The 12,242-nt window shown below is 36.6% G+C and overlaps 1 protein-coding gene across 5 annotated transcripts in view; it reads left to right on the forward strand.

Annotated features, from left to right (window-relative positions):
• rassf7a (Ras association domain family member 7a) overlaps positions 1-10,171 on the forward strand; it is a 63,137-nt gene extending 52,966 nt beyond the window's left edge. For 3 of the 5 annotated variants that reach the window (XM_079808949.1, XM_079808950.1, XM_079808948.1), the window contains exons 2-6: positions 1,529-1,680; positions 3,054-3,916; positions 5,853-6,027; positions 6,736-6,822; positions 9,892-10,171. In XM_079808949.1, the coding sequence (XP_079665075.1) occupies positions 1,578-1,680; positions 3,054-3,916; positions 5,853-6,027; positions 6,736-6,822; positions 9,892-9,923 (1,260 nt within the window). In that variant the 5' untranslated portion in view covers positions 1,529-1,577 and the 3' untranslated portion in view covers positions 9,924-10,171. The remainder of the gene's footprint in view (positions 1-1,528; positions 1,681-3,053; positions 3,917-5,852; positions 6,028-6,735; positions 6,823-9,891) is intronic. The other 2 variants (XM_079808952.1, XM_079808951.1) reach the window with 2 other exon arrangements.
• The last annotated feature ends 2,071 nt before the right edge of the window (positions 10,172-12,242 follow it).

A 12,242-nucleotide genomic window follows, 5' to 3' on the forward strand; every position in this document is an offset into this window, starting at 1 on the left:
AAGTACAATCAACTTGGATGTTTGTCATTTCAACTTAAATTACATTAAACTGGCTTTAAAAATTAGTTATACAAAAAAAAAGTTATACAAGTTAAAAAAGTTGAAAATTAAAAAAAGTTCTATAAATGTTTTTGTAAATTATATAAAATAAATGGAAATCTGCTCATTTTGATGAGTTAAAAATACATTTTGTCATAACTTATTAATCATATAATATTTTCCAATGCACCCTCATTCTCTTCATTCTCTATTAAACCTGACTTGAAGGCCTGGAGACAGAGCATCCATCATTAGGTATTTAGCAGCTGCTAAATGTTCTGCTTTGTATTTTAGCACTGCTATTAAATGTTTTCATAAGTTAATGCGGTAGACTTTACCATAGAATTTCCTCACAAAGGGTTTAATACGTAACAAAGTGCACAGAGCCAACATTCATTATGTCCCACTCTTATTAATCTCACAAACAGGGATCCATTCGATAACTGCACGGCTGAAACATTCAGATTCTACACCTTACCTTTGCAGCACCATCTGTTCCTGCTGTGGGGCTTCAAAGTGGAGTCAGACACACATGCAAGCACACGCAGTCTCTGAACAACTAAGTTCTGCCTGTCTGTTCCCTTAAGCATTCATCTGCCAAAATGCCTTTGAAGAGAGCCAGCAGTGCATTTAATTGGAGCAGAGCTATGAGTCCATCAACCTCCTGCTAATAATAACTCTTGAAATTTGCTTACCCACTGGACCTGATGTTCAATCATGATTTCATGTCTCATGGCTGGAAATCCTGCAGAGTTTGAGCAATCGGGTAGAAACAACTATAGCTTGATTTTTCTTTATGGAGGTTTTTGGACCTTATTTGACAAGTTTAGACTAGAGACTGTTCTCAAAATCTAAACTCCACAGATGAGGGCGTAGTTTTGGTTTGAGCATTAGGGGGGTTGAGGTTGGTTGATAACATAACAAATAAAGTAATGGACTAGTTAACAATTACTTGTTTACATAGGATATATGATGTATTTTATAGCCTTTAAGTATCTGGAACCTTATCACTTTAACAGAATGTTCTACTCCATGGGAAGTCAAACTAACGTTACTCAACATTTTTATATTGAAATTGTTTATTTCCTACTCCTTAATTCATCGGGCTCTTGTACTTGCCCTTATGAAAATGTGCTGTAGTTCTTGTAATTGTTTAACTCTAGCATTTGTTACATCTATATCTACTTGTGAGTTTTGGTTATTTGGGGTTACCTTTTGCGGGTCATGGATTCTTGGGCACTGTTTTGTTAGTTGTTCTATGCATAAGTATGTCGCATGGATGTTTTCGGTCATTGTATTGCATCTTGTACCATGGGCGTCACCTTTTTTTAGGATGGCGTCAACTTAAAAATAATACTTTTTAAAAACTCTCAAGACCTCTGTGTTGACTCAGACCTGCAAGGTATCACCGAAAATGACAATGGATTTTTGAAGTTTCCATGAAAACATGATGCAATAACTTGTCACTGTTGCTGTTTTGTCATTTCAGAATACAGACATTGTCATGCATTGCTGATTTAAGCTGATCTGTGTCTCTGATGGAGCTGAAAGTTTGGGTGGATGGAGTTGTACGAGTGGTTTGCGGCCTGTCGGAAGAGACATCATGCCAGGATGTAGTCATCGCACTCGCCCAAGCCATTGGTAAGTACTTCTGAGAATGAACTTAAGGTGGTGAGGTTAGACATTCAAAGATCTGGGCTGGTAACCAGTAGATTGCCTATACTTGTAGGTCAGAACTCAGAAGCCAGCAAAGTGGTGGTTAGGGATGTCACAATACCAAAACTCCAATAGTCGGTACCAATACCATTACAATTTTATGGTTCTCTGTACCAATTTCGGTACCACAGCAAAATCTGTTGGAACTATTTTACTATTTTATATAACTATTTGAAAAAAAAATAAAAGTTTATTATTTATAATAATCATTATTAGCAAATAATACACATAAACATTTAAAGGCTACATGCTGTTTAAAAGTAAACATTGTTTATAAAAAGATAAAGTGAAAAATAAGCTACCCTCTAGGCACACCTAATAATATTAATAATTATTAGTAGTAGTAGTAGTAGTATTACATTGAGCTAAATCTACTGTACAACAGCAGCTTAATATATTTCTGTCAATTTCTTCAATTTAAACCAAACTTTTATTTTGACAGGGTTGCCGTGAAGACCTTTGAGTGTCTGTGTGTTTATGATATGACGATAGATTTTTCAAATGAAACGGTAAATGCTCATAAAGTGACATGAAGTGTTCAGGGCGGCTCTCGAGATAAAGTTCATGTGTTCATGTCCTCATATTGTGACACGGCAGAGGCTAAAAAGACAGCGAGTGTCTGCGTGCGTGTGGCAAATGAAACCGTGCGTCTGCACCATTCATTCACACAGAGACGCAGAACATGCAGGATTAATATTTAAATAGTATTTTACGGTTTAATATTGACAGACACTAGTATATATTTGGCTACAGTCTGGAGCCCTGCGCTTAGATAAACACGGACGCGACTGAAAGCAGCTGCCTATTTGCGAATATACTCGGTATTACCGGTACTACAGAAATGCTGGTATCGTCACATTTTGTAAATTTCAGTACCGACTTGGTACCGAAGTACCGGTACTTGTGACATCCCTAGTGGTGGTCAATGAGCCCTTGCCATAGTGCCCATGAGCAAGACATTTAAAGTAACCCTATTACAGTTGCCCTAGATCCAGGCGGATTGTCCACATAATAAGGGTACAGAACACACAGAAAAAAGGTGTCAAAATTGTACCTTTACAACAGCTTGTCACTGGGACAGTACTCTTAAATGACATATTGTACCTATTTTACCACAAAAAAGTTACCTTAAGGTACGTGTTTATACTCTAAATAAAAAAGGTAGTCCTTTTAATACTGCCCCAATCACAAGCTGTTGTATCCCTGAAGGTACAGTTTTGACACCCCTTTTCTCTGTGTGAAGAGTAAGTAGGTGTAATGCATTTTTTGGACTCTAACTACTCCTGTGCTCTCTACAGGCCAGACAGGTCGTTACGTTCTCATTCAGAGATTGAGGGACACCGAGCGCCAACTTCTAGCCAATGAGCGCCCACTGGAGTCCCTGGCCAAACTGGGCCAACACAGCAGTGAGGTGCAATTCTTCCTGCGGCGGACTGGTCCCAGCAGCAGTGAAGAACTGAGTCTGCACAACCGCACACTCCCTCACTCCAAGCCTTCCACGTCAGAACTCAAACGGGGATTACCGAAGAAATCCTTAACCTTCAACTTGGGCCCTTCCTGTTCTCCTCATACAAAGACTAAGGACTCTCGTAAAACACCCTCTCCTGAACAGAGGGCATCCCCAGTTTCGCATACGGCATACCTTCCGGGACCATCTAAAGAGGAGGTGTTCCAGCATGTTCTCCAGCAGCAAGAGCAGCTACGTGCCCTTGAGTCCCAGCTGGTGGCTGTGGACAGGGAATGCGAGAATTGGGACCAGCCGTCCACGGAGGAGTCATCCCTGCAAGCAGAGATGGAAGTTTTGGAAAATACCTTGTGGAAGAACCAGCAAGAGTTGGTGGACGAGGAGTTCTGGGAGGAGGAACTAAGGATAGAGACTGAGAGGGAGCGTGGGATGAAGCGACGGATAGGAGAGCTGCATGCTAAACTGGACGACTGCGGGCAAAAGTTGCATGAATTCAACACTCGTGCCATGCAGCTTGAAAAGGACATTCAGAGAGAAATGCTACAGGTGGACATCTTGCCCAATCAGTCCGATTCAAATGACTCTTTCGGGGTAGTCGAGGCAGATCTTCAAAGTCGACAAAAGCAGGGGGAGGAGTTGGAGGCAGAGCTTATAGAGCTTGAGAAGGCTTTGGGGAGGGCGGAGACTCTGCTGAAGGTAAGCAGAGAGGGCGCGGCTCAAGAGAGAGGTTTATAGCTGTCGGCTGCAAAATGCTGGCAGGTATTGCGGTCCCCTCGGCAAAGGGCGTACGAGCAATGAACTGAAAATCTGAAAGTGAACAAAGGAACTCACCTTTTGATATTATTCAGATGTTCACACTCAGAACGAATGCATTCAGTCTTTTAACCTACTTTTCTGTGCACAAAAACAAGTGTTTTTATTTGGACGCACACACGTCTCTTTTATTTCCTGTGTATTTTATGCCTTGAGAGGACAAAATAAAGGTATACACCTATTAAATGAGTTTCCTTTCCTGCTAGGCATGTATGAATTTCACACTGGACTGTAGGTAATTATGCACCAGAATTTCAATATTTCACTATTCCAGTCACTTAAATCAAAGACTTTCACATCTGTGAAGATGATCTAAACTACTTAATACCACAGTGCCACTCAAAAATCTTCCTTTATGTGGAAGAAAATCAACCATGACTAACTGGATCTTACATAATCCAAATCTATTCCCATTAGATAAATCTTGCCGGTGAAGTAGGCCGCTCTTCCTCCACGACCACAGTCATTTTATCGTAGTTTTCAAATAGCTGGTTACTTGAGTCACATACTTTGTGATTAACTTTGACTTGTCTGTGTTTGAATTTGATTTGTCTTGTTAAACACATGAATCCTACAGCTGTAAAGTTGTCAAAAGTACCATAGAGGACAAATCCTGAGATTACTGTAAACAGAGGCACAAGCTTAAAAAAAACTTGTTGCTGTTGAAACATGGCGTCCCCTTGTGATTGCTGGAGGAATTACAAGAAAGAAGCAAACAAAACAGTTGTATTCAGAAAACATTCACAAGAATATTAAAATTAAAAGTTTACAGGGATTTATTAAAGGTGTGAATTAAACCATTGATTTTAAAAATGATATTAAAACAAACAGATATTAAAAATATTGCAAAATAAATTAATAAATAAAAAAATCTAAAATGTATCTAATAGTAGGCTGTTGGTCATCTTCAAGGGTTAGTTCACCAAAAAATGAAAATTCTGTCATTAATTACTTACCCTCATGTCGTTCGACACCCGTAAGACCTCCGTTCGTCTTCGGAACAGAAATGAAGATATTTTAGTTGAAATCTGATGGCTCTGAAAGGCCTCCATTGGCTCAATGGCACGGTTCACTCTCAAGACCCTTAAAAGGTACTAAAGACGTCGTTACAAAGTCCATCTCACTACAGTGGTTCTAAAATAACTTTATGAATCGGCGAGAATAGTTTTTGTGTGCAAAAAAAACCCTAAATAACGACTTATATAGTGATGAGATTTCAAAACACGGCCTCATGAAGCTTCGAAGCGTTATGAATCAGTGAGTCGATTCAGCGGTTTGAATCGCCAAATTTCAGCAGTTTGGCGGTTTGACACGCGATCCGAATCATGATTCGACTCACTGATTCATAACGCTTCGAAGCTTCATGAGGCCGTGTTTTGAAATCGTCATCACTATATAAGTCGTTATTTAGGGGTTTTTTGCACACAAAAACTATTATCGCCGATTCATAAAGTTATTTTAGAACCACTGTAGTGAGATGGACTTTGTAACGACGTCTTTAGTACCTTTTAAGGGTCTTGAGAGTGAACCGTGCCATTGTGCCAATGGAGGCCTTTCAGAGCCATCAGATTTCAACTAAAATATCTTCATTTGTGTTCCGAAGATGAACGGAGGTCTTACGGGTGTCGAACGACATGAGGGTAAGTAATTAATGACAGAATTTTCATTTTTGGGTGAATTAACCCTTTAAGCATCTTAACATACTACAGTGCAGCAACTCTAAAAATTACTGTTTAATAATTAATATTCATAATAATTTAAACTGTATTTTATTTTAGTCAGCAGACTATTTGTGATGGTCTGTTCTCTCTGTGTGTAGGCAAAGCAGGAGGAAGTGGAGGAGTTGAATAAGGAGCTCAGACAGTGTAATTTACAACAGTTTATCCAGCAGGCTGGAGCCCTGCCTACCCACACTCAAGCCCGCACAGACCTCAATGAACACCCAGAAGAACTGGACCTGAATCAACAACAGCAGGACAAACACAAAGACAATGGTATGGCCTGCACACACACACACACACACACAAACACTAAATCTACTGCAGGTACAAATACTGTTTACTGCATACTGCAAATACGGCATACTAAAGTTGCATACTAACATATTCACACATATGCACATTTTCTGTACACTTGGAATACCCAAGTGATTTACTGATTTATAATGTTCAGTATAGAGGGTATGCACGTGACTTCACCGTTGGCAACTCATCAATTAAATACCATCTTACATTCTGCATAATTGAATGATTTACTATTTCTTTTTAAATATTAGGCAGTATATACTACACCGTAAACAAGTGTCTGAACATGTGAATCAATATGCAAGTATATAAATGGTAAATTGTCTCACTTTGTTGTCATATTACCCCATTATGTTATAAATTATATATTAAGCTCAAGTATTATATATTACCCCATATATGTCTAAAAATACGGCAAGGAGATTTTGAACATCTCTGCTCATTTCTTACACGGGAAATGGAAAGTAAAGTGTGCTGTGCACTGTCGGATACATTTCTTTTTAGGGATTTTTGGTTGTACGCTGCATATTGTTTAGTTTTTGTTTACATATTGTTTACATATAGCATACTGCACAAATAGTACAGTCCTTTGGTCATTATAATTGCTAGTACAGATATGTGTGTTTTTATATGAACGTGTGATTGTTGTAAATTTGACCCCATATGTCTTTCCCACAGATTCACCCCCACGTCCCACTGCCAAGCAGTTCCTTGGTCACCCGCGCAACCTGCAGCACCCCCTGGTGTCCAGCCTGAACCCTGAGGGTGTGTATGTGTGACAGACGCCTGCTGCTGCTGCTTCCCTGCTCGCCCTGCTCCGCAACCCCAGCCTGCCATGCCCAGTGGCGGCAGCCCTTTCTGGGTGAAAGTGCCTGCATGGTGCCCCCCCGCTAACCGCCCTCTTTCAATCAACATGCCTGATTATTGTAGCACTTTAGCTGAAAGGCATTGCGTCAACTAATTTACACAACATTACCGATATATCAGGCGCTGTATATTAATACTATTAATATACAGTATATGCTGATTTTAACTACTTCTGTTAAATAAATATGGTCTGTAAATATGGATGTTACATATTACATTGTCAGTATGTAGTGCCTTTCATAAAGAAGTGTTACTATGACCTGTGTTCTTCAACACTTTAGTTTAAGGGATAGTGGGCTGGTTTCAAATTACATCTTGACAAGCTGCTAAAACCTTTTGTTTAAATCTAGTTCAGATATTTTTGCTTACGAAGATGTAATTTGTCTTAAAATTCGCAAACTAAAGTGTTTCTGCAATGTTCTTTTGAGTTCTACACTCCTTTCCTTTTTTTACTGTCTTCTGTCCCAGTTTGGTGTCCTTACATTGTGTTATTGTGAGTCCTACCAGCTTGTGTGTGTGTGTGTGTGTGTGTGTGTGTGTGTGTGTGTGTGTGTGTGTGTGTGTGTGTGTGTGTGTGTGTGTGTGTGTGTGTGTGTGTGTGTGTGTGTGTGTGTGTGCGCGCGTGCGTGTGTGTGTGTGTGTGTGTGTGTGTGTGTGTGTGTTTGTTAAAGGGATAGTTCACCTAAAATATGAAAATTCAGTTGGGGTTCCAAACCTGTGTAACTTTCTTCCATGAAACATAAAACAAGACATTTTGAAGAATGTTCACACTGCTCTTCTCCAAACAAGAATGCTTTCCCAGACTCTGCGATGAGCTGGACTCAGCATAGCCTTGACGTGTTTGGGCTTCCAATCCAAACCTGGAGCAACGTATGTGACATGTTTGAATTTATGGAAGTGCAAATGAGATTTGAAAGCCATGGTGGAGGGAAAGATTATCAGTTAATAACTTATAATTCTTAACTTTATTCTTAAATTAGTACTTAAGTTAGAAAATAAGAAGAAAACATTTTGAGAAGAATTTTGTTCTTGAAGGGCTAGTTCACCTCAAAAATGAATCATTATTTACTCACCCTCATGTTGTTCCCAACCCGTAGGACTTTCATTCATCTTCGGAAAAACAAATGAAGATCTTTTTAATGAAATCTCTGAGCTTTCTGTACTCTCCATAGACACGCTTCAAAAAGTTCATAGAGTTTGTAAAGCTAATCCATATGAATTGAGCGATTCGATCACTTAATGAACAAATTTAATTTAGGCTTTTTTTCCATAAAAACATTCCTCAACGCACACATCAGTTGCGGTAAACAGAATCTCAAGCATGCTTGCTTGATGTGTGAGAACCAGTGAGGTTCATTCTCAACTCGCGCAGCACGTTTGAGCTTCAACGAGAACCAATGAGGTTCATTCTCATGTTACGCAGCACGTTTGAGCTTCAACGAGAACCAATGAGGTTCATTCTCAACTCGCGCAGCACGTTTGAGCTTCAACGAGAACCAATGAGGTTCATTCTCATGTTACGCAGCACGTTTGAGCTTCAACGAGAACCAATGAGGTTCATTCTCATGTTACGCAGCACGTTTGAGCTTCAACGAGAACCAATGAGGTTCATTCTCATGTTACGCAGCACGTTTGAGCTTCAACAAGAACCAATGAGGTTCATTATCATGTTACGCAGCACGTTTGAGCTTCAACAAGAACCAATGAGGTTTATTCTGGTTACGCAGCGTGTTTAATCTTCTGCAAGTTGTTTGTTCTCACGTGTCAAGCAGGTTGGGTTGAGCTTATGTTTATATGTGATTTTAAAAGTTTAAATTCAATTTGGACTGAACAGCTCGATTCAAATGGATTTGTATTACGACCTCTTTATGAACTTTTTGAAATATTAAAATGGTAGTTGCATCACTGTCAATGGAAATCTTTCAGATTTCCTTTAAAATATCTTCATTTGTGTTAGTTACGAAGATGAACGAAAGTCTCACAGGTTTGAAGAGACATGAGGGTGAGTAAATGATGACAGAACTTTAATTTTTGGGTGAACTATCCTTTTAAGAATGTTTTATGAATCTTGCCCCTGGTTAGTGTATGGTTTAAATAGAAAAGCAGCAGCGTTAACATTTTCCGAAATATCTCCTTTTGTGTTCCACGGAATAAAGGAAATCATATCAGTTTTGTCATCATGAGAGTGATTAAATCATGACAAAATCTTACATATTGGGTGCTCTATCACTTTAACACATCTAATGACAAGATGTGCTGAGTGGACAATGATCCAAACAGTTATTCATTCTGAATGTTAATACAAAGATTGTGACCACTGTACATAAGAGTCATTTTGAAAGCATTATGTTTGTGGCATCTGATTGTGGCCAAATGGCAGTATTCAAAACTATTTCCACTAATATAGTTTCAATCAATTACAAAGCTGGGACTTTTTAAAAGTGGAACCAGTGGCTTACTAATTATTCTGAGGAGAAACTTTCCCTTGGTGACATTTTCTTTGTGCAAGCAACATATAAATGACAAGAATATCATTAGTGAATGTTTTGCCTGTGATCACTTGTTTTTCTGGTCTGTATCTGCTACTATCGGGACACTCTTTGGATAAACCTCCGAAGTAAAACTGCTGGAAAGCCTTTGTGTGTATTTGCTATTTCCAAAGAACCAATGATGGCGAAGTCATCATTCCCACACATTATTAATGCCTTGTGCTATATCACACTTTCATCAATAAGACTGAGGCAGTGTGTAGCTGGTTTAGTTACTGCTAAAACTCAGGGTAGGCCTACATTTAAAAAAAAGTGTAACGTTTGGAATTTTCTCTGGGTGTGAAGTTTCCTTCTGTTCTCTCTTGGTTGTTGTGTGCATGGGAACATGTCTGAATCCCCCGCAGATGAAGTATTTTTGTACCTGTCATGGTTTCTATACCCAACAGCATCACTCAATGTACTTTTCTATGTCTTGCAGTCCTGACATCCAGGGAATCCTCTTGGCGGTAATAAACCTGAAGCAAAGGATGTATAATGATGACTTTCTGCTTATATTCAACCCCGCTGTCTTAACTGGCATCATAACCATTTATGTGATATATATCCTGTATATATGAATACATATATTAATTATATATTTACTACTTTTTGGTACATTTCAAAACATGTATTTACTGTAAAATATTAGCAGATTTTATCTCAAGAACTTTTACTTTTGTCTATGTATTTAATAAAGACTGTGCATTGTGTCTTCCATGACTGCGCTTGATGGTTTGTCGAGGAGACTCAGTTGGCACTCTCCAGTCTCCATTACTGATTCACAAAGTTCAGATGTTAAGTGAAGGCAAACACAGAGTATGTTTTCTAGCACTTAAACTGGGTTAATAATATACGTTATAGGCTAAAATCAGCATTCATATCACACAACTGCTGTCTATATTAGAACTAAAACCATAAAACATTGGTGCTTGAAATAAAATAAACTTGAACTTATATAAAATGTAATAAAGTTCAATTTGTTAACATTAGTTAAGTTAACATGAACTGAATGACAATGAACAATAATTTTAAAGCATTTATTAATCTCAAAATGAATTTCAACATTTACTAATACATTTATTAAAATCAAAAGTTGTATATGTTAATATTATTTACAGGGAGCTTTTTTTATTATTATTATTATTATTACAAATTATATTAAGCTAATAATTTGAGTAAAACAATAAACATTCATTTTCAGAATGTCTTGGTATTATGAGACCTCCACAAATAATTTTTTTTTAATATATTTTTATTTAGTTATTTATTTGTATCATTTTATAGTTTATACTTTTATATAATTTTTTATTGTTATATTCATGCATTATATGCATATGTACTTTAATTTTACTACAATACATTTCACATTTATTTACAAATTATAAATAGATCATCTTGTTGATTTTCATGTTACGTATATGGTCTGATTTGATTAAAAAATGGTTCATGGAATTACGTTTTTAAGCATATTGTGTATAAAAGATCAATAAAGACGTGTTTTTATAAAGGAAGTCACAATTTCACACACAAAAAACAACAATAATTTTAAAGCATTTATTAATCTTGATGTTAATTTCAACATTTACTAATACATTTATTAAAATTAAAAGTTGTATATGTTAATATTATTTACAGGGCCTGAGCTAACAATGAACAAACAATAAAAAAAAGTTTCATTTTTTATTAACTTACATTAACAAATACTGTAACAAATATATCCCTCACGGTTAGTTGTGTTACCAAAAAACGTATTTTATTTCAGCTAATTATTCAGCTTTTTATTTATTTAATTGATGTAAATAACTAAAATGGAAAAAAGTAATACAAGTATTAAAGATAATAATAAAAACATAAAACTATAAAGAATAAAAACTAATTTAAAATATAAAATGATCACATTAACTGCGTTTTTGTAACATGACACTTAAAGTATACAGTCAGTGGTACAAAGGTTTGAGACCACTTTATTATTATTATTAAAAATTATATTAAGGTAACAATTTGAGTAAAACAATAAACATTCATTTTCAGAATGTCTTGGTATTATGAGTTATGCTTAAGCTGGCCGGACCTCCACAAATATTTTTTTTATATAGTTATTTATTTTTATCATTTTATAGTTTATACTTTTATATTATTTTTTATTGTTATATGTATGCATTATATGCGTATGTACTTTAATTTTACTACAGTACATTTCACATTTATTTACAAATTATAAATAGATCTTCTTGTTGATTTTTTGTAATATATATATTTTTTAGTTATTATGTTCTTACATCACCTAATCATGTTACGTATATGGTCTGATTTGATCAAATATGGTTCATGGAATTACGTTTTTAAGCATATTGTGTATAAAAGTCCATAAAGACTCATTTTTATAAAGGAAATCACAATTTCACAACAAACAAACAAAAACTGCACATCTTACCTTATGATATCACAGATCTGTTCTTCCACTTCACCACAAAGGTTTATTTAAACATCAATATGATTCAATAAAAAAATTGAGCTGTTCTCTTTTAGCCTGCTTTGATATCATGAATAACTATTAAAGGATTATATGGATAAGATCAAGGAAGCGTGGGAGATAAGCCTCAAATCCTCACATGGCTGTCAACAGGAACTATAGAATACAGATCAACACAAGGAAAGGCGTGGCTATGCTCATGGATTTCCATTAATGAGAATACATTTTTAATACATTCCACCAAGGGGGTTTAATCACAACAGAAAGGCAGGTTCAAAAGTGATTCAATCAAATCAAATCTCTGATCTGTGATGAAT

This window comes from Gobio gobio, assembly GCF_949357685.1.
Source record: "Gobio gobio genome assembly, chromosome: 25".
NCBI classification, from domain to species: Eukaryota; Metazoa; Chordata; class Actinopteri; order Cypriniformes; family Gobionidae; genus Gobio; species Gobio gobio.